The sequence below is a fragment of the Vigna angularis genome, chromosome 8 (assembly GCF_016808095.1).
Source record: "Vigna angularis cultivar LongXiaoDou No.4 chromosome 8, ASM1680809v1, whole genome shotgun sequence".
Taxonomy (NCBI): domain Eukaryota; kingdom Viridiplantae; phylum Streptophyta; class Magnoliopsida; order Fabales; family Fabaceae; genus Vigna; species Vigna angularis.
In genome coordinates this window covers 22017602-22038204 of record NC_068977.1, presented here as the reverse complement: position 1 = coordinate 22038204, position 20603 = coordinate 22017602, and the positions used below count along the sequence as shown (strand labels likewise).

The 20603-nt window shown below is 34.6% G+C and overlaps 1 protein-coding gene and 1 long non-coding RNA gene across 3 annotated transcripts; both read right to left on the bottom strand.

The window, feature by feature from the left end:
• Nucleotides 1-9968: 9968 nt before the first annotated feature.
• Nucleotides 9969-12080, bottom strand: LOC108344245 (receptor-like protein EIX2). The gene has a single exon (XM_052867850.1). The coding sequence runs from the start codon at nt 12078-12080 to the stop codon at nt 9969-9971; it is 2112 nt and encodes a 703-aa protein (XP_052723810.1).
• A 2347-nt stretch (nt 12081-14427) lies between these two features.
• LOC108345319 (uncharacterized) lies at nt 14428-16749 on the bottom strand. Of its 2 annotated transcripts, none has more exons than XR_001833651.2 (4): nt 16163-16749; nt 15926-16053; nt 15683-15776; nt 14428-14842 (listed from the first exon to the last, which is right to left on the bottom strand). It is a non-coding gene; the product is annotated as an uncharacterized LOC108345319 (long non-coding RNA). The 2 variants fall into 2 exon arrangements; XR_001833652.2 differs by having other exon boundaries at nt 15926-16050.
• Between the last annotated feature and the right edge of the window lie 3854 nt (nt 16750-20603).

Sequence of the window (20603 nt, the reverse complement as noted above, 5' to 3'; positions counted from 1 at the left end):
TGGTTGCGCGCCAGTTCCAGCAGCGATATGAGGATTATGGCAATCGTCCTCCGCCATCTCCTGTAGCGGAACATGTTGTGCCCCCTACAGGTAAACTTATTCATTTTTGGTTACTAATTTACTTTTATGCATAACCTAACATTTAATTTGACAGGTAGAAGCGGTAAAGGAAGTTGTTCAGCTGCCGGTGCCCCAGGGGACGACATGGATGAAACTCGTCCATGTCAGTTATATATTCTTTCTGATACTGGGACCATGCTAGTGGCTCGTGGTACAGTTTATGAGACAGCCACTGTAGTGCATGGTGTACAACTTTCAGAAGATGAGTTCAAGGTCACGGTGGATGAAGTTGTCATAGCGGATGTTGTTCTTCCTGTGCCTACAGATGAGTTCTTCACTGTGGAAGAAGCATTTAAGTCCTTTGTCGCCTGGCCTAGACATTTGGTTGGTGATGTATCTAATCCCCTGGTAAACACTCGTACTATATACTTCTCAATTTTAATATTTACTTCTAATTGACGTTATGACATAACCATTTTTGCATTTAACAGCAGATAGGTCAAGAGGGAAGTCCTCCCCCGAAGAAGACTCATTTATCTGAGGATGACCCTCTTGGTGCGTTAGAAGAGCTTGCTAAAATCATTTCAGATGTGCCGATGAATGTACACTGGGATTCTACTACATTTGGAAGAGAAGCTCAGATCCCATTGTACTTGCATAATCAAGATGTTAGGGAGCTTGCGTCGGGGAGAGAAGAAATTAATATTACACTCATTCAGTTGTGGATGATGTAAGTTTATGCGAACTTTTTTATATAATTATTTTTTATCAAGTTACTTATATCAGATTATTTCTTCATTTTAGGTATATGTTTGATGTTAGTAACAAGAAGGGGTTCAACGATGTATATGGGTTCATTGACCCCTCTATGACTCATGAAAGAAATAAATTTGATGATATCCAAACATACATCACCACCTGCTTTGGAATGGGGAAGGAGATATATTTTCTCCCTTATATACATGGGTAAGTGAAGTTTGTTAACTTTAAAGTTTCATTTATTAATTTCAGTATATGACAATGAAGTTATTACCAATTTCAGGTGTCATTGGCAGCTACTTGTGATCTCCATACCGGAGAACACTGCTGTCTGGTTTTGTTCATTGCACAAGTCTCCGCCCAGCCCTCTTAGACATATAGTAGATTGGTAAGAACCTCAAGGTTTCAACTTTCTTTGTTGTATAAATGTATGCTAAAGCCATTTTTTTTAATAGTTCGCTTGCAACACACATGATGTTATCTGGGAGATCTACTGCTACAGCTAAAAAGCTTGCATGGGTTGCCCTTAAGGTTTGGTATTTTAGTCCATACTTTGTTACATTTGGTTCCATTCAAATGATGTTATTTAACATTTTATAATTATGATGATATATTGTAGTGTAATAGACAAACGGGGTCATATGAATGTGGTTACTACGTCATGTTTTGGATGATGACCATTATTCGTGCACATTACACTAGTGGATGGGAAACGGTAATATTTAGGTTTGAATTTTATTTTCTCTAGAGTTTAGATTTCATATACACTAATTGAAATCATTGTGTTTTATGCAGAGATTCAATAGGACTGCTCCATTTCCAGAGAAGTCACTTCAACTTGTGAGGAAAACACTGGCTAAATATGTAATTCATTTATATAATAGTATGTAGTAGATATTAGGATATAGAAAGTTCTAAGTTTATGTTTCTAAGTTGATTTATGTTTTTCTAAATTACTATTAGTTTAACTTTGTACATTACATTCATTTATGCTTCAAACTTGATTTATGATTACATTGGTTGATTTATGATTCTAAGAAGTTGATTTATGATTATATTTAATGTATTTATGTTTTATTATAATTTTCATTCAAAATATACGTTTATGAATTTTTCTGGACTGTTCTGGTTGTAAATATATATGCAGGTCTGTTTCTGTAGTGGGGAATGTAGCAGAAACAGACCTCATTTCTTTTAAAAAAAAAGGGAATATGCCTCGGTTAAGGTCATACCCGATGCAGAAAGACTGACAGAATAAAAAAAAAAACAAAAATCGGGTCTACTGCTTCGGTTATGGCTAGAACCGAGGCAGTAGAGGGTGGCTTTATGCCTCGGTTCAGGAGGAACCGAGGCAGTATGTCCTGCGAAAAAAAATTAAAAAAAAACAAAAAGTTTACTGCTTCGGGTAATCGGGTCTACTGCTTCGGTTATGGCAAGAACCGAGGCAGTAGATGGTGACTTTATGCCTCGGTTCAGGAGGAACCGAGGCAGTATGTCCTGCGAAAAAAAAATAAAAAAAAACAAAAACTTTACTGCTTCGGGTACGAAACAACCGAGGCCGTATCGCAACTAAATATGCCTCGGGTCAAACCCGAGGTCAAAAGGGGAAGACTTATTGCCTCGCTTGCATATGCCTCGGTTGTAGAACCGGTGCCTATAAGCAAATCTAACCGGTGTCATTTCCCTTCATTGCACTAGTGATTGTACGAGATTATTCTTTCTTTAGTAACTCAATAACATTCTACATTTACATTTCTTTTATAATAGTAGATATTGAAATTTTGTAAAATTAATCAAGAATAAGAGTTAAGGAAACGATTTCATTGCCTCTTGCATCATAATAAACAGTAACAAAATCATTCCAAACTTGTTTATCAACTTATTCAAAAGAAGATTTTTATTTCGTATTTTCAAATAGGGTACTTTTCTCCTATTAAAAAACAGAGGTTTATTAATTGAATTATTTTCTGCAAAATACTTGGGAATGTCAAAATATTTTAAAAATCTCATATAAAATCTTTTATAAAATTGATTTAGAACATACTATATTAAAGGATATTTGATTGAATTATTTATAATTGGTTCTGAACAATCTAATCAATTAATTTAAGCCACAACCAATTATATGTGAAACTTTAATCTGAATCAGGCGCCAGCTAATAGTATTTAAGATAAACAATTACCTGACTTATAGCAACTTGTTCCAAAACCATTCTGGTACGAATTCAATCCATTACCAAATATATCTAATTGGACTAAGGAATTTTGAGTCTGAATCCAACTAGGAAAATTCGGACCTATCCTGCAAGATGCAAGGAACAAAAACCTTAATTGAAAAGGAGGAACCCAACCAAAGACAAATTTGAGAAAGAGAGATGTGTGATAAGTATAAGGAAAGTAATTTGGAAAGCTTGGAAAGATGAGATTCAGTGACATCACCGGCTGTCGCTTTCTATAACTCTATGATATACCTAAATTTCTTTTAATTTGGCTTTTTCCTGAATGAGAAGATGATTGAATTTTACTGTTATATAATTTTCTCTCCTAGGTTTTAATCTATGGGTAAGAAATTTAACCACACTAATATATATAGTGAGGAAAAATAAAACTATTTCAAAAAAATCTTGAGATCTTGTCCATTGTGAGTTAGAAAATTAGTTCATCAACAATACAAAAGAAAAAAAAAACAAATGGTTGATTTTCCTAATTTTTTTGTGGGTTAAAAATAAATGACAACATGGGGAAAATAAAACTATTTCATAAAAATCTTAAGTTGTTGTAGCCTACAAAATTAAGCTAGACATTTTGAAAAATGAAAAATAAAACTAGTTCAAATTAAGATATTGCTCGTTTTGATCGAATCATATATTAATCACATTTAAATCCATTTTAAGTTTTAGAAAAATTAAGAATCTTAGAAATTTTAAAATAGAAAAATTGAGCATTAGAAAATTTCAAAAGAAGAAAATGACAGTAGTCCAAAAATCCTTGAATGGTTACGTTTGAATCCATTTTATGGGTTAGAAAAATTAAGCATCTTCGAAATTTTAAAATAGAAAAATTAAGCATTAGACATTTCAAAAGAAGAAAATGAGAGTAGTCCAAAACGTCCTTGAATTGTTACGTTTGAATCCATTTTATGGGTTAGAAAAATTAAGGATCTTAGAAACCTTAAAATAAGAATGATTTTTATAAGATTAAAATTTAAAAGTAAAAACAAAATGGAGATTGAGATTAATCAATGATTAAGAATACCAAAATAAAGTGAAAGATAATTAACTTGATTTAGAAAATGCTAATTAATCCAATAAGCTTGATTCTATGGTTTTAAAGAAAAAGAAAACAATGACAGAGTTAGATTCTAAGGTAGAATATCAATATCTTTTTAGGAAAGAAAACAAACCCTTTTCAAATACACGTAGCAAACAGGTGGAAGTAGTTTCAATTAAAATTCAAGTGCTCTTTGCTCTGTTTAGCTCAAACAATTATGTAAATTTCTTTTATGTTAAAATGTATTTTCTTTCTTTATTGTCTCAGTAACTATGATGATTTTTCTTCAAAAGACATTCTCTGTGATGCTTCATGCTATAATCCAACAAGTTTCATATACAAGAAAGTGATTAATTTACCAAATAACATGGCATGTATATGAAATAATTAATTGGAAAACCCAATAAAATAATTTGGTCCCCTTGTCTTAACAATCTAAATCTCTAGTTAATAATTTCTTAATAATTGAAGTAAATATGTAAAATTTTAATCAGTCTTAAAATCCATCAATTTTAAATTTTAGTAAAATATGCACTTATTTTCTTCTTTTCCCATATTTTCTTCTTAAGTAAAATGTACAATTTTTCTGATTTCTTCCTTTATCCATTCTTCTCTCCCTTCACTTTTTATTATTTATTTTTTCATCTTAATTATTTTAATTTATTTTTATTGACACTCTGTTATGTCTTTCTTTCGCTTTCCTTTTTCTTCTCTATATATCTCATTTATTAATGTAGTGTAAATATTTGTCCTGATGATTGTATTGATTAGGTATGATATTTTGAGGATTTTTCTTGTATGATGATAAAATTTGCAAAAATTTTACTTAAACAAAATATGTAAAAGAAATTCAATAAAGTTATTAAAGTGGTTGTGGTAGATGAAATTGAAACTGGGTGTCATGTGAAGTTTTTTCATTTTCGGTGGGAATATTATACGGTTCAATATGCTTTAATTGTAATTCAATATAAAATTTGAACCAATCCAAAATCACAATTTGTGTTTTGAATTGAATTAGTTTTAGCGATTTTTGTAACTATAAAATTGTTAAATATTTATTTACCAAAAATTGGTAAACATTATGAAAAATTACTCAGATAAAGAGACATTCTATTATTTAATTTATAATTTTCTTAAAACACGTAATTTAATTTTTATCTCATTTTCATAAGAAAAAAAGATGAGTAATCTTATAGATAATATTAACATTGAAATTTACTATCACATTGTTGCAAGTATATATAATAGTAATTACTAATACAGTCAAATTCCAAACCAATTTTTATGAAATTTACATCATATAATTGTTATGACATAGTTGTTAATTAGTCGCTCATTAATTCTAATAAAATATATTATTATATTTAAATTTATAGGTAATATTTCTTTTATATATTATATTTAAATTTATAAGTAATCTTTGTTTTATATATTATTGTATGTATTGTAACGCCCCGGCAACTCACAGGGACCATCGACTGCCCCCACAGATCACCACCAGGCCAAGCACGCTTAACCATGGAGTTCTTATGAGTCAGGCTACCGAAAAGCAAATGCATTTTGGTGATATGAGTAGTCAAATCAATTCCTTTAAGCTATCCTTCAACCGTATAGTCCCATACCTACACAGTTTCCAGATCCCTCTCATTCCGGTGTATGTTCGATTCATCCATGTACCCCTTCCACCCGAAGCTGCCAGGAGTCGCTCCTTGTTTGTGCCCCCTGCACCATGCTTCTTGCACCGGCGTCACTCCCCGCCCTCGTCTCCGTGCTCGGGTGTCACATGCCCACCAGCTTCCGCTTGGTTCGTCCTCGAACCACACCGTACTAGGAGAGGCTAGGCTCTGATACCACATGTGACATCCGGGCACTGACGAGGGCGGGGAGTGACGCCGGTGCAAGAGGCATGGTGCAGGGGGCACAGACAAGGAGCGGCTCCTGGCAGCTTCGGGTGGAAGGGGTACATGGATGAATCGAACATACACCAGAATGAGAGGGATCTGGAGACTGTGTAGGTATGGGACTATACAGTTGAAGGATAGCTTAAAGGAATTGATTTGACTACTCATATCACCAAAATGCATTTGCTTTTCGGTAGCCTGACTTATAAGAACTCCATGGTTAAGCGTGCTTGGCCTGGAGTAATTCTAGGAAAGTGTGCGAGTGAGGACAAAGCACACTGGAAAGCCTGGTGGTGATCTGTGGGGGCAGTCGATGGTCCCTGTGAGTTGCCGGGGCTTTGTCCCTGTGAGTGAGGACAAAGCACAATTGAGTAATTACCACATTCACCAATACAATAAAGAAAATGTAATTGTCAATTAAATTATAAATGAAAAAAAGCCATTACCACTTTGATTGCAGTTTTCTTATCCAGTCAGGGAAAGAAAAGAAAACAAACCCAAGAATAAGCACTAACACTATGCAAAAGTTAACACGTACACGTATACATTCTAAATAGAGTTTAAACACCAGATAATGAGCAAACAGAATGACACAAACAGAAATTAATTCACCAGAGTTCTTCACCAGAGTTTGAAATTAATTGCAAAACCAATGACACTCTTTGTTTCCACTAATCAAAGCAAAAGAAAGTTGAAAAGGTTAAACTTACATTGATGCTTTCTCCTACGAAAAAGGCCAAGCCACTTGAGTCTAACATCAATATCATCCTTAATGTGCTTGGAGCTCTCAATTTCCTCAAGGGACATCTTAGCTAGATCCTCAATCCCACCTTCCATGAACATCTTCATGGGATCTCTCTCAAGCTTCAACTTTTCTTGAGGGCCGATGCCCCGTTGTACTCTTCCTTCAAAACCTAGTACCCATCTCTCTTCTCCACTTCAAGCTCCAACCTTGACACCTCCACCGCATCTAGAGCAGCTGAAGCCACCGTCGGTGTGGCACAGAGCAATGTCTTGGAGTGAGAGCTGGGGCAGCATGGAGGGGCCAGAAAATTGGGGATGGGCACAGAGCAATGTCTCGCAAAAAATTGGCCAAAAATCCCCAAACAAAACCCTCTGCCGCGGCGGAGATGGGGAGGCAAGCGAAGAGCAGGCGCTCGAGGGAAACGACGAAGGAAGGGTTTTCGAGTAGGAGCCACTTGAACTGGGGAGAGGACCAGACGCCAAGGAGAAAGGTGAAAGAGGCGATGGCAGCCACGACGACGGAGGAGTTGAAGGCGGCGAAGAGGGAGGACGAGGGGGAGAGGAAGAAGGCGACCTAGGCAAAGATAAGGGAGAACCACACGGCAAAGAAGGCGGCGAGCTTGAGGCTGAGGGCGTCGAGGATGGCGACGAACGGGGTGCCACCGAGGACGACGAGGAATAAGGCGGATGGAATTAGGGCGATGGCGATCCGGTAGTTGTGGGCGAATGATGAGAGGGTTTTGAGGGATGTGGAGGAGGCGGAGGAAGCGGAGGTGGAGGAGACGCCATTGCCCTGGACTTGACGCGACGGCCAAGGGTGGGAGTCGTTAGGGTTTAGGGAGGAGGAGAAGGGTGGGGGCGCTGTTGGATGAGGGTTATGTGAGGGTGAAATGCGCGAGGGGTAATGGAAAGATAGGTATATTGCCTCGGTCCTAGTGGACCGAGGCATTATCAGAGTGTTAGGCATCGGGTGGGTTTGAACCGAGCCATTATCACGGTGTTAGGCATCGGGTGGATTTGAACCGAGGTCATATTATTTATATGTCTCGATTTTTTTTAAACCAGGTCAGAAAAGTTAATTTAAACTACGAAAATGCCATTTTCTTTTTATATATTTTGGTTCTGTCTTAATCGAAGCCTATTGTGCGATTTCAAATCTAGTTTTTTTACTAGTGTCATGTTCATCCATGGCTTTTTCTGTTGTTGTCTCTTCTGACATCCTTTTGTCACGATTGTGTTTGACTCGTCCATAAATATTTTTTCTCCCGTGGAAAATATGACTTTTGATAGTTTATTTATAGGTTGTGGTGACTCTTCAATAATGATCTCTTCTTCCATTGGATAACAACAATGCATTCTTTAACGATGGTTTGTAAGAAGAGATTTATGTGGAGCAATCTCCCAGATTTGTTGCTTAAGGGGTCTTTTGAGTTGGTATTTCATCTTTTATGTTCTCTTTCCAAATCATTAACAATTTGGTGTCGCTCAAGTGCATACTTTTTTTTTTTACTAAAGTCTTTATGCATTATATTAGCATCAAGCTTAGTACATACGATTTTTATGCATTAACTTGAGAGATAATATTAGATATATCTTATCTTTATTTTATCTTTATCTTTTATCTTTAATTAGTTTATTATTATTTTTTATTTGTATTTTGGCCTTAAATCATGTTTCTTCTATTATAAATAGAGGATCTATATATATATATATATTAACCATATAGGAGATTAATTCCACAGATAATTTTTCAATACATTCAACATGGACCAATGGTAATGGTAGAACTCAACGGGACATCCTTGTGCCACCAATTCATGTAAAAAACCAATAACCAAACAAACGACAACCCAATGAACTCAAAGAGATAGTCGTGAGATAGTCATGTAAGAAAAACAATGACTAAGCAGATAACAACGGCGTTACAAATACCCGGGTTCAAGAAATAATATCCTAGAAGGTAGACCTAACCTGACACAAGCTCAAAAATGCCCACCAAGTTAAACAAATGGCTATAGCTATGCCACAACTATGAGCACACGTTGCCTGCTTAAACAACAACACAAAACTGGCCTAAGACATCAGTTCAAAGTGCCTAATACAACACCTGGGTTAATAAACATTAAATTTGGAAACGACTAACTTTGCTTAAAGAGAACGACTAACTTTGATACATAAACTGGTGAATATTAAATTGAATACGTGATTTACACTTATTCACACGTGAAAGCAAAAGTTACACAAACAAATAAATCATAAAAATCAAAGTCTATTCTTAAGAAGTCCTCTACTCTTCAAAGGCCTTCATCAACAAAAGACTCAGACACTCAAATCCGTCAGTCCTTATGGTGGATTAGAAGTGTAATTAATATGTCGTAATTATTTAAGAAATTTCCATAAGTCCTCTACTCTACAAAGGGCCTTAATCAAGAAAAGACTCAAACACTCAAATCCATCAGTCATTATGGTGGATTGAAGTGTAATTAATATGTTGTAATTATTTAAGAAATTTCTATCTTGAAAATGACATAAAATATTTCAGTTTGAAAACCCTTCCAGAATCTATTTTATTATTTAATATTAACCTAAAAAAATTTCATTTATATTTTATTTTTGATATTTTTTTCTAATCTCTATCTGATATTAAATTAAAATGAAATATTATAAGGTATATGGTAAATTCCCTGCTAAGGTTTTAAGCTCAGAGATTATCATATCCTTATACGAGTTGAGTTATAGACAATTTTTTCCATCGAAAGTAAATTAAATATAAAGAGTGCGTTGTCTAGATTATATAATCACACATCAAGCCATCAAACATTGATTTTGCAAGACATTATTTTAAATATAACTAGTCATATTTGACATTACAAACTTCAATCCTTGAAATCTTACACTCCGAGCAATTTATAGTGCTTTCATCTCAGAAGACGGAATCTTGAAGCAGATAACTATAACCTGCAAATTTTATCCTGAAATTCATATGACAGACGTTAGTAATGATAGACCAAATTTTAGTGATAAACTAAAACCCGTTAGAGTAAAAAAAAAGGGGGCACTAAAACTTGTAAAAACAGAGCACAGTATCAATAATTTCTTTACACAAACAAAAAGAGATTTCTTGAAAAAGGAACTAACATTAGTAAAGCTATGTGTAGGAGCATACGATATAATCAATGCTTAACTAAATTGATGAAAGGGTGAGAGACAGACATACAAGTAAGAGATATATAATTAATGAAAGTCTTTGAGCCACCATTGGCACTTTGCTATGTTCACTTCAGCCATTATAAGTATACAATCTATCAGTCTGTTCAAGAACCTCAGATAAGCAATTCTCCAAGGTTGCCAAAGAAGTAATGAACCTAATAAGCCCCAAAAGCCTGTGAAGAATCCTACCCCCAAGCTCATGTATAATGCTCCATACAAAACTGATTTATCATCTTTATCATGCTCTTCTGGTCCTTCTTCCCACTTTATCGGTATCTCAACTCCAGGGCAATTTTCTTCAAGAGGTTTCCCACAAAGATCAACATTTCCTTTAAAGCAAGAGCCATCAAATGTATCCAAGTGTCTTCCCAATGGGATTCTTCCAGAAAGAGAGTTGTGTGACAAGTCTAATTTTTGGAGAAAATCCATTTGAGGAAGAGAAGAAGGAATTCTCCCACAGAATTGATTTCTTGACAAGTCAAGGGATTCAAGTGAACTTAAATTTCCAATGTCGAAAGGAATTTCTCCACTCAAATTGTTTCTTGATAAATTCAAGGAAACTAACCCGATCATGTACGAAATTTCTTTTGGTATTTCACCTGTTAAATTGTTACATGAAAGATCAATGCTACGAAGAATCAATTCGGGGTCTGTGAAGCTGCGCTCCATACCTTTCCACATCCATGTTATGTGAATCATGTAATAACTACCATTGAAAGCATTATAATTTTCATAGTAAGTACTATTATACCAATGCACACGACTTTCAGTTTCAGTTCTGTTGATGTTCTTCTCAGATAATGCAGTAAAATTGTTTAAGCAAGATGGAATTCCATCTGATAACTTATTCCTGGAAAGATCCAACAATTGAATACGCTTCAAATAACATAGATGGAGAGGAAGATTTCCAGAGAAGTAATTGTCTCGCATTATCAAGATTATTAATTGTTGCATGCTTTCTCCAACCCATGATGGTATTGGACCAGACAACATATTCTCACTCACATCCAACATCATTAAATTGTTGCAATTTTTCAAAGAGGAAGGCAACTCACCCATTAAATTATTGTTTCGTAAAACCAAAGATTCCAATTTGACAAGGGTACCCATGGAGATAGGAATCTTCCCTGACAATTGATTGCTTCCTAAATCAAGAAACAACAATCGGTTTGCAGATTTCCAACAATCTGCAAGTTGCCCCTTTATTTGATTATCTGATAAATCCAACGTGGCCAAGTTTTCAGCTGTGACGTTTCCACATGAGAAATCTGAAAATTTGTTTCCAGAGAGTAACAGTTCGGAAGCTTGTAGCAAAAACAGTGGAACTTTTCCCTCAAATCTATTTGAATTTAAATTTATAGATGGTTTGTAAGGAAGCTTCAATTTCATATTAGGAATTGAACCAGTGAGATTATTGTTAGACATATTCAAATCGTACATAGTTTGCAACTTGTTCCAAATCCATTCTGGTACCAAATCATTCAACCCATTACTAGATATATCAAGTTCGATTAAGGAATTTTGAGTCTGTAGCCAATTAGGAAAACCCGGACCTAGCTTGCAAGATGCAAGACGCAAGTAACTCAATCTAAAAGGAGGAACCCAACTAGAGACTAAGTTTAGAGACAAATAGTTATGTGAAAAGTATAAGTGAAGTAATTTGGAAAAGTTAGAAAGATGAGATTCAGTGACAACACCTTCTAAAAAATTCCCTTCCAATGATAAAAACTCCAGCTGAGATAGTTGTCTGATTCTCTCGGGTATCTTGCCAGTAATTTGGTTATAAGATAAGTCCAATGCCCGAAATATGTGTCGGCTGCACCATGAAGAATTTTGAATGAAGCTGGGAAATTCGCCATTTAACTTGTTATTTGAGATGTTTAATATCTGTAATCTACACATGCTCCCAAATAAAGACGGAACTTTGCCTTGTAATTTGCTATCTGACACATGAAGATTTTCAAGAGAGTTCATAGCTATGCCAAATTCATCTGGAATGGGACCTTCCAACAAATTATAATCAAGATAAAGGTTTTGAAGATTGTTCGTGAAGTTAGAAAGCCAGTGAAATATAGAACATGACTTTAACAGGTTATATGAGAGGTCAAGATAGAGAAGAGAAGACAAAGAATTCATTGTAGAACTAGATGAAACAAGGAAACTTCTATCCGTAATACTGCACTTTACAAGATGAAGCTCTTTGAAGTTTGAAGCTGATATTAAAATTCCTTGTAAACATTGATGATGTTAGATTATTATAAGAGAGGTCTAGGATCTTAAGAGATGAAACTTTTGGACATAGAGAAGGTGACAAAGCTATATTATTGTGAGAAAGATAAAGCTCTTGAAGGTGAAGGCTAAAGTTAAACAAGACTGGAAGGGTTGACGATCTCAACATATTAAAAGAGAGGTCTAGGATGGCAAGAGAATTGGAATTGTTGAAAGATTGAGAATGGAACAAAGATTGAATATCATCGTCCAGAAGATTACAATCAACTAGTCTAAGCTCGGTTAAGTTTGGAATGATTTTACCGATAGTTTGTAGCCATTGGCGAGAGGATTTCAGACTATGCAATGAACTAGAACAGTCAAGGAATAGAGAGTAGACAGCCACTGTGCATCCTCAGCTTTTATATCAAAATTGCCAACCAGTCTGAGAGTATGCAACAATGGAAGATTCCCTACGCGAAAAGGGATTCCTCCAGAAAGGGAATTTGAAATATAATCTTTCGTTGTCCTTCCAAGACTGAGATATTGTAGCTTTTTGAGATTCCCAATTTGATAAGGGATTTTTCCAGAAAGATAAAATCCTCCAAGATCGAGATACTATAAATGTTTGAGAGTCCCAATCTGCACAGGAATTTCTCCCCAAAGAAAATTATGCCCAAGATCAAGATATCGTAGTTGTAAGAGATTTCCAAATGTAGAAGGAATTCTCCCAAGAAAAAAACAACTAGAGAGATTGAGATATCTTAAGTTGGTGAAGGGTCCCGTGAAGTGTGGGATGTAACTCAGTGCAAAATAGTTATGGCTTTAGATCCAGATGTTCAATATAAGGCAAGTGAATCAATGAAGTGACATTAATTAGACCTCTCAAAGACTGTTTGTAGTCATAGTTTCCATGAAGATCAAGAAGATGTACATGACCAGTTTGATGGTTGCAGTGAATGCCTTTCCATTTGCAACAGTTTGTATTATTGGTCCAAGTGGAGAGCACGCCAAAGTTATCTATCAAGCCTTGTTTGAAGCTGAGGAGTGCTTGCCTCTCTCTGTCTATGCATTTTGCTTCACCAATTCCATTTGAGTTGTTGAATGACACACTAATTCCAGAGGCAAGCAAAGAAAGCAGTAGAAGAACATAAACTGTTTTTAGAAAATAAGCACTCATTTTTTCTGATATCAATCTGAGTAAACAAGAGTATTATATCAGCACTCACTTTCACCTGTGTTTAGAAAGCTTCATGGCGTCATTTATATTCATAATTGTAATAACCGGCCGTGGCTTTTCAAAAATCTATGATATGCCTAAATTTCGTTTAATTTGATTTTTTTTTTCGTGAATGAGAAGATGATTGAATTTTTACTGTGTTAGAAAATTATTATCTCGTAATTTCGAAATTGAAAGGAAAAAAATAAAATAAAATCAGTCTTAAGAAAAAACAAGTTCGTTGTGCTATAATTAATTTCTTTTATGGATTAAAAATTAATTGCATCATAAAAATAAAATTAGTCCAAATATCCAACTTATTGATTCTCCTAATCAATAGCTAATAAATTAACCAGTAAGACATTTTATAAAAGGAAAAATAAAAGTAGTTCAAGTTAAGATGTTGATCGTTGTAATCTAATCACTTTAATGGTTAGAGTACTATGCACATTGGATAGTTGGAAAGGGGTAAAATGAAACTATTGATCGTTCTAATCAAATTCATTTTATGGGTTAAAAAATGGAACACATTGAAAAGAGAAAACATTAAACTGATCCATAAAGACCTTAAACTATTAATTATTGTATTTGAATCCATTTGAAGGGTTAGAAAAATTAAGCATGTTAGACACTTGAAAAAATTTTGGTCGGAAGACTTGTCCTAATCAAATCCAATTTATGGGATAGAAATTTAAGCATGTTAGACATTTCAAAAGAAGAAAACGAGTCTAGTCCAAAAGCTTTTTAAACTACTAATTGTTATTTTTGAATCCATTTTATGGGTTAGTAAAATTAAGCAGCACGTCAAAAGAAGAAAATTGAATTGGTCTAAAGAACTTCAGGGTTATGCTACTCAAGTCTATTTCACTGTTAGCTAATTAAACACTTAATAGAAAAGAAAAATGAAACTGATCCAAAAATTTCAAGATAGTTAGTTTTAATAACTATTCTTAATATATAATTCGAATTATCACACAAATTAAATGAAAATAAAAGGGAAAAAAATAATTCAGAAACACAATTCATAACTTACAAAGTTTGAAAACTGTAGCAACATTTATATTGGCAACTATTACAAGATATATTTTAATGCGTTGGTTATTGCAGTTTTTTGATAAGCACTTTTTTTTTTTCTTTATGTTAAGTTTTTAGTTAGGGCGGTAGTTGTAGAGCTCTATCTTAAAGCTCTCTCTCTTTTGCATAATACATTGTTTTCAATATAATAATATGAGAATTTCTTTAACATCTGAATACTAAGATGGTATCAATGGTTCATTACTCCTCCCCTTTTCCTTTCTTTTTTCTACTCTCTCACTTTTCTTCTATGATGAGGTAAAGTTATTTTGATTTTCACACAAATCTTCAAACCCTCTCTTTCTTCATTCCAACGAAAATCCAGCTCTAGTTTTGGTTTCTCCTCTTTTGGAAGGCAAGAATTACCATTCATGTGTCTGGGCTATGAAGCTTGCACCTAAAGCAAAGAACAAAATGAAATTCATTGGTGAAAGCTTGCAAGAAAGTCTGTCAAATGATCGCTTTATAAGTCGTGGGATTACTAATACTATGTTCTTTCAATGTTCAGTGCATGAATTCATTCTCAAATCTATTATTTGGATAGAGAAAGTATAGAAAGATCTTTATAATAAATTTCATTGTGAAGATATTTTTAGAGTTGCAAATTTACAATAAGATCTATACTAGTTGAATCAAAGTACTCATTCAGTTCCAAAAGTTTAGACAAAATTATGAACTATCTGGGGAGAAATATCGATAATTTCAGACTTCTAATTGCCTAGAAGTGTTCCAATATTTGTTCTTGTGGTGCTATTGAATCTACTAGAAAGTAATTTTTTAATTAGAAAAGATAGTAGAAAGTATTTCTTTTAATAAGTAAAGATAGTAGAAAGTATTTCTTTTAATCAGCAAAGATAGTAGAAAATATTTTTCTTAATCAACAAAGATAAATGTAAACATTGGGTCATACACATGATAAACCTATAGATTTACATAAAACATACAGGACAAGTATAGGTAGGCCAAAAAGTTTCAGATTATTTCTACTTATACAAGAGTACATGTCAATAGTCTACCAAAAACATGGAAGCAATAGTCCAGCATGGAATACCTTCTACTTCGAGACATTGAACAACTTTAAAGCACACAACACCAAGGTTGGTAAAAACAACCAAAACAAAACAAAATAAACCATATGTCTTCAAAATAAATACTCATAAATAATCAATCTACATGTAATCTATATCCTTAAAGGTAATTGGAAAATTCCTTACAGCGCTTTATATCTCAGTCATACCTGAAATGCTGGCTTTATTGCTTCAAATAATAGAGCAATATCTTCAGCATCTAAACCAGGCAACAATGAAACTGCCAAATCAAGACGTTGTGCCCTGGGATAAAACAAAATATATGAAATAAATGCAGAAACTCAAGAAATAAAATAATTTAAGTAAAATAGACATGTGACAGACTAAAATAAAGTTTACAACTTCGTAAATAATCACAAGGCAAGGTGGAAGAAGTAGATGATTATAAGCACCTTAAAATTGATGGAGACAAATTGTTTGATAAATCATCAATCTGCATAGAATGAGAATTCGTAGATCTTCCTATACTTTTCTGGCTTTTTAAGTTTCATGAACAAATTCCTTACGTATGCTTTATCTGCTATAGAAGCAACATCACTAATTATACATTGTACATGAAAACAAGATCAACACTATTAACTTGTACATGTTTAAATGTAAAAAGAAGAGAATAAATTTAAACAGTATACCAAGGAAAATAAACTTTAGGAACTTGGGAACCTCCTCTAGCAACCGAGTGTTAGTACGACGAATCTCCGCATTGATCGCTACAGTAGATGCCTTACCTTTCTCCTTGGAAGCTGTTTCTACTTTCGGCACAAACAATCAGAAGAAATACACATGAATATCCTCCATTACCATTAGGAAAAACCCCTAATTCTGTGACTCTATAGAAAAATTCTCCAGCTAGGGCACAAATTGAGTCATAAGAGTTTCAGCAACATAACTGAAGCAATGCCACAATGTCAGCATCGACGGAGGCGTAGAGTCTGGAAAACGAATCACCGCCATAGACACTAGAATCACGATTCTTCTCGACGTCGTATTTGTCATACTTCTTACAAATGGAGGAGAGCGAACGGAGGCGACGACGAGGAGAGCCAACATAGACCACGACAAGGAGAGCCAATGGAGACCATGGTGAGGAGAACCAAGGGAGACTACGACGTCGATGCAACACAGGCCGCGAAGGGGGGAACGTCATCTGAAGAAAAGAAAGTATTACAAAGTGAAGCGTAAAGATGATGAAGAGAACGTGAAAAGAGTAATAAATTAGGGATTGTGATTTTATGATAGGAGGTTGAAAACCTGTTATAACAAGGTTTATAACTTTAGTACAAAAATAACACCGTGTCGAACATATTATGATAGGTACTCTTAGAAATGTTATAATATGTTTTAAGTTTTATTATATTATGATAGGTGCTCTTAGAAATGTTATAATATGTTTTAAGTTTTATTATAAAAATGTCACCACGTTTAGTTATTATGATAATTTTTTTAAATACGTCATAATAATTTTTTTTATTAAGAAAATGTCATAAGTTTAACTATTATGATAGATTTTTCAAAATACGTTATAATAACATTTTCTTTCAATACAAAAATATCATTGATCAACTTATTATGATAGGTAGATTTCACTTATCATAATAAGTCGTCATAGAAAACATTTTTTTTTCACTAGTGAGGTTAATAAAAATAACCTATGTGTTCTGGTTTATATTACTCTGCTACATTATTTCCACAACAAGGAAAGGTTTCTCTACATTATTTCACCACCTCAAAGTCTTCCTCTTTTGACTTGTACCTATTGATATAATTCAACATGTTGTTATGATCACTCATATGTATCTTCCTTGGATCTCCTTCCACCTTTATTTGTTTACTTACAAATATATAGGTCTCTAGACTAGAAAATCTAAGTTTAGTTAGCTACCTCTTTGCATTGGTGTCACATTTGGGCATCATTGGTTTTAGAGATAAGCCCCCTAATTTGAGATGATTCTTTAGCCAAATTGTCCTAACATATTTGGATGTTCTATTTTGTTTTGTTCTAAGTTTATACAATTTTTCTTTTTCAAGATTCCTACCATTGAGGCAACCTTTGTTACTACCAAAAGGAAGGGCATTACCAACGGTCCTACTCCGTCATAAATAGCCAAAAAGTCATCGGTAATGTCTGTTATCGACGGATAGGCGACTTCTAGTTTTTCGTCGGTAATTTGTTTGTCGCTAAAAATTACCGACGGCTTTTGCCCTTCGGTAAGTCCTTCGGTAAGAACCATGAAAAATTAAGTGATATTTGTATTTGTTATCCAACCACACAAACCTGCATAACATTTTCACAACACAGACATACCTGCATAACATTTTCAAACCACAGATAAACCTCCATAATATGCATCCCAAAATCACCCAATCATTAATGGAGTAAACGACAATATAATAACATCATTTGTATTGTTGAAATTTAAGAACTTGTATTTGTAAATGAAACATGAAACATAAAACAATATGGTCATCTAGCAAATGTAATGTAACAGAATCATAATGTAACATCCAAATGTTCTAACAACTATGTTCAATAACAAAATAAAACTAATAATCTACATAGTCATCATCAAAATGATCTTCATCATCCTACTCCTCTGTAGATGGCTGGACTGGTGGGCTGCTGAGTGATAGCGGGTGACGGGGAGGGTCGTGGTTGGGTTAGAGGGACGATGGAATGAATGTCTGAAGCTTCAGGCAGCGCTCTCATGACTAGGGACTTAAAGTTTGTAAACTCGTTTCTCAATTCAGTGTATTCTTCTCTCAAATCACGATTTTTCTGGTCACATTGTTGTAGTAGTTGTGTCAAGCGCTTGACGGCCTCGTAAGTAGTGGTGGTTGAAGAAGAAGGTTGGTGCTTCAGAGTACCTCCTTTTGTTGTTGTGTAATTTTCATTTAGCTGTCTTGCACCGTACACTCGTCCTTTTTTCTTCCCACCAACGACATCGACCCAACATTGTGTCCTATGGATCATTGTCTTCATTACTCACATCATTTGGTGTAGGAGCTGACCCATGTTCGGATCTAACCTGTGAAAGTCTTGTAGAAAATTCTTCCTATTCAAACATTAAAAGTTAGGGAATGATACACTAACATAAATAAAAATTACTAGCTAGTAGTATGAGTGTTATTTGCATATATGAGTCTTCCAAGACCTTTCATCAATGAATTTAGTAGTTCTCTTCCGAACATGAGTCTGTGCAAAGACCTCATCAACATGGACTACCCGTCCCAAAGCTTGTGCGTGGAACATAATTTAGAGTTAGAAGTGTACATGAAATAGAAAATACATATGTTAATATGAAAGAAACATAAAAGTAATGAAGGTTTACCATACAAAGGGCATGCTCATGAACCGTGATCAACCCACTGGTATGTAGGGTGTCACCCTTTTAAAAGCTTTGTTCTTTTGGGCTTTAGCACAGTTATTGTTAAACTTTGCTGAATTCCAATGAGCGAGTAAAGAGTTCCAAACGTGCTCGCCCACACAGTAAGGCCGCTCATCTGTTACAATAAACAAAAGAAACATTGATTAATGAACATACTAAAATAAGAATGACAATTAGTTTAATGGGTTGTTCACCTTAAAATGTTGCCAGAATGGCTCTCTGTCGTCTATAGGTATTGCTCCCCAAGTAGGCCATGGACTCAAATATTGTTGCTTAATTAATCATGTGATGGCTTGAAGTAACCTTGGATGGAACAAACCTGCATATAAAGAAATAAAAAGTTAATCGCATTAAGGCAAACTTAAAACATCAAAATAGTTAAAAAAGGGATTAAAGTCTTACCCTCGACCATAAGGCTCAATCCATGGTCGATCATGGAGAGGCGGGTCAACAGCATCACCAGTTGTTTCTGGATCAGCAGATGTTGTGGCAGTCTCAGAAACCGGTATAGAAGATGAAGAAGGTCTAGAAGTAGGGTCAGGGGGAGGAGTGGAAGTAATAACCACAAGGGGAGGAAGAGTGTCTGCTGTAGGGGGAGGACAAGGATATGTTGCAAGGGGAGTAAAAACATGCACTGGAGGGGTAGGAGGAATGTCGTCTACAGCTAAAAAGAGGGGGGAGGGGGGGGGGGGGTCTGCTGCATGTGATGGTTGTAACACCCAAATATTTTAAAGGGTATTACTGATAGTAGAGACTAAATTAATTCGATATCTCATATAAACAATCAAACTTTATTTCAATTACTCCAAAGTACAATACCAAACTTACAAACTTTAAATAATATAGTCTTCACCGTTGACATTTCAACTTTTAAATTTTACACAACATAATCTTCCCAATACAAATTTATTCTTTTTACAAAAATCCATGAAAGGTTTTCCCCGCCTCTCTCTCATCTCTAAGCTTTTTCAACCACATCTGCAACATTATCTAATCACATATAACATGAGTTATATGATCATAGCATAAACAAATAAGGGTAAGCCAACCATATCAAATCAATCATTAAACTTGTAATAAGAATAGTTTAATCATTTATTTCTATAATTACTCAAATATAATTACCCCGATGTCATTAATTCATCATTATCAAAATCATCTTCCTCAATTTCATAAACCTTACAATTTATACTATGCTTACTCACGAAGCCTTATGGTCAGACCGCTCTCTGCCTGCTTCCTTAAGCCTCACCTGTATACTATGTCTTACTCTCTGAAGCCTTATGGTCAGACCGCTCTCTGCCTGCTTCTATAAAACTTATGATTCACATATTTATGTCAAAGCCTTATGGTCAGACCACTTGCTGCCTGCTTTCATTAACCTCAGGTGTTACTTTGTTCATACCAAGCTCTCATGGTATAACCGAACATACTACTTCCCGTAGGGAACATCATTTCATAAGCAATAATTTCTTATATCCACTCCAACATTTCATCACCTCAACATTTCATACTCTCTTATCCACTCCAACATTTCATCAAATCAACAATTCATAACCTCTTCTCCACATAACTCAATCATGTTCATTCTCTAATCATAATTTGACAATAACCTATTTTGGTGTTAATAAATTAAACATATCGCCGGCTATCATACTTCATATTATAAACTCATTTTTGACCATAA

Coding starts and splice junctions, on each gene's coding strand:
- LOC108344245 (XM_052867850.1), bottom strand. CDS start 12,080: ATGAATTCTTTGTCTTCTCTTCTCTATCTTGACCTCTCATATAACCTG.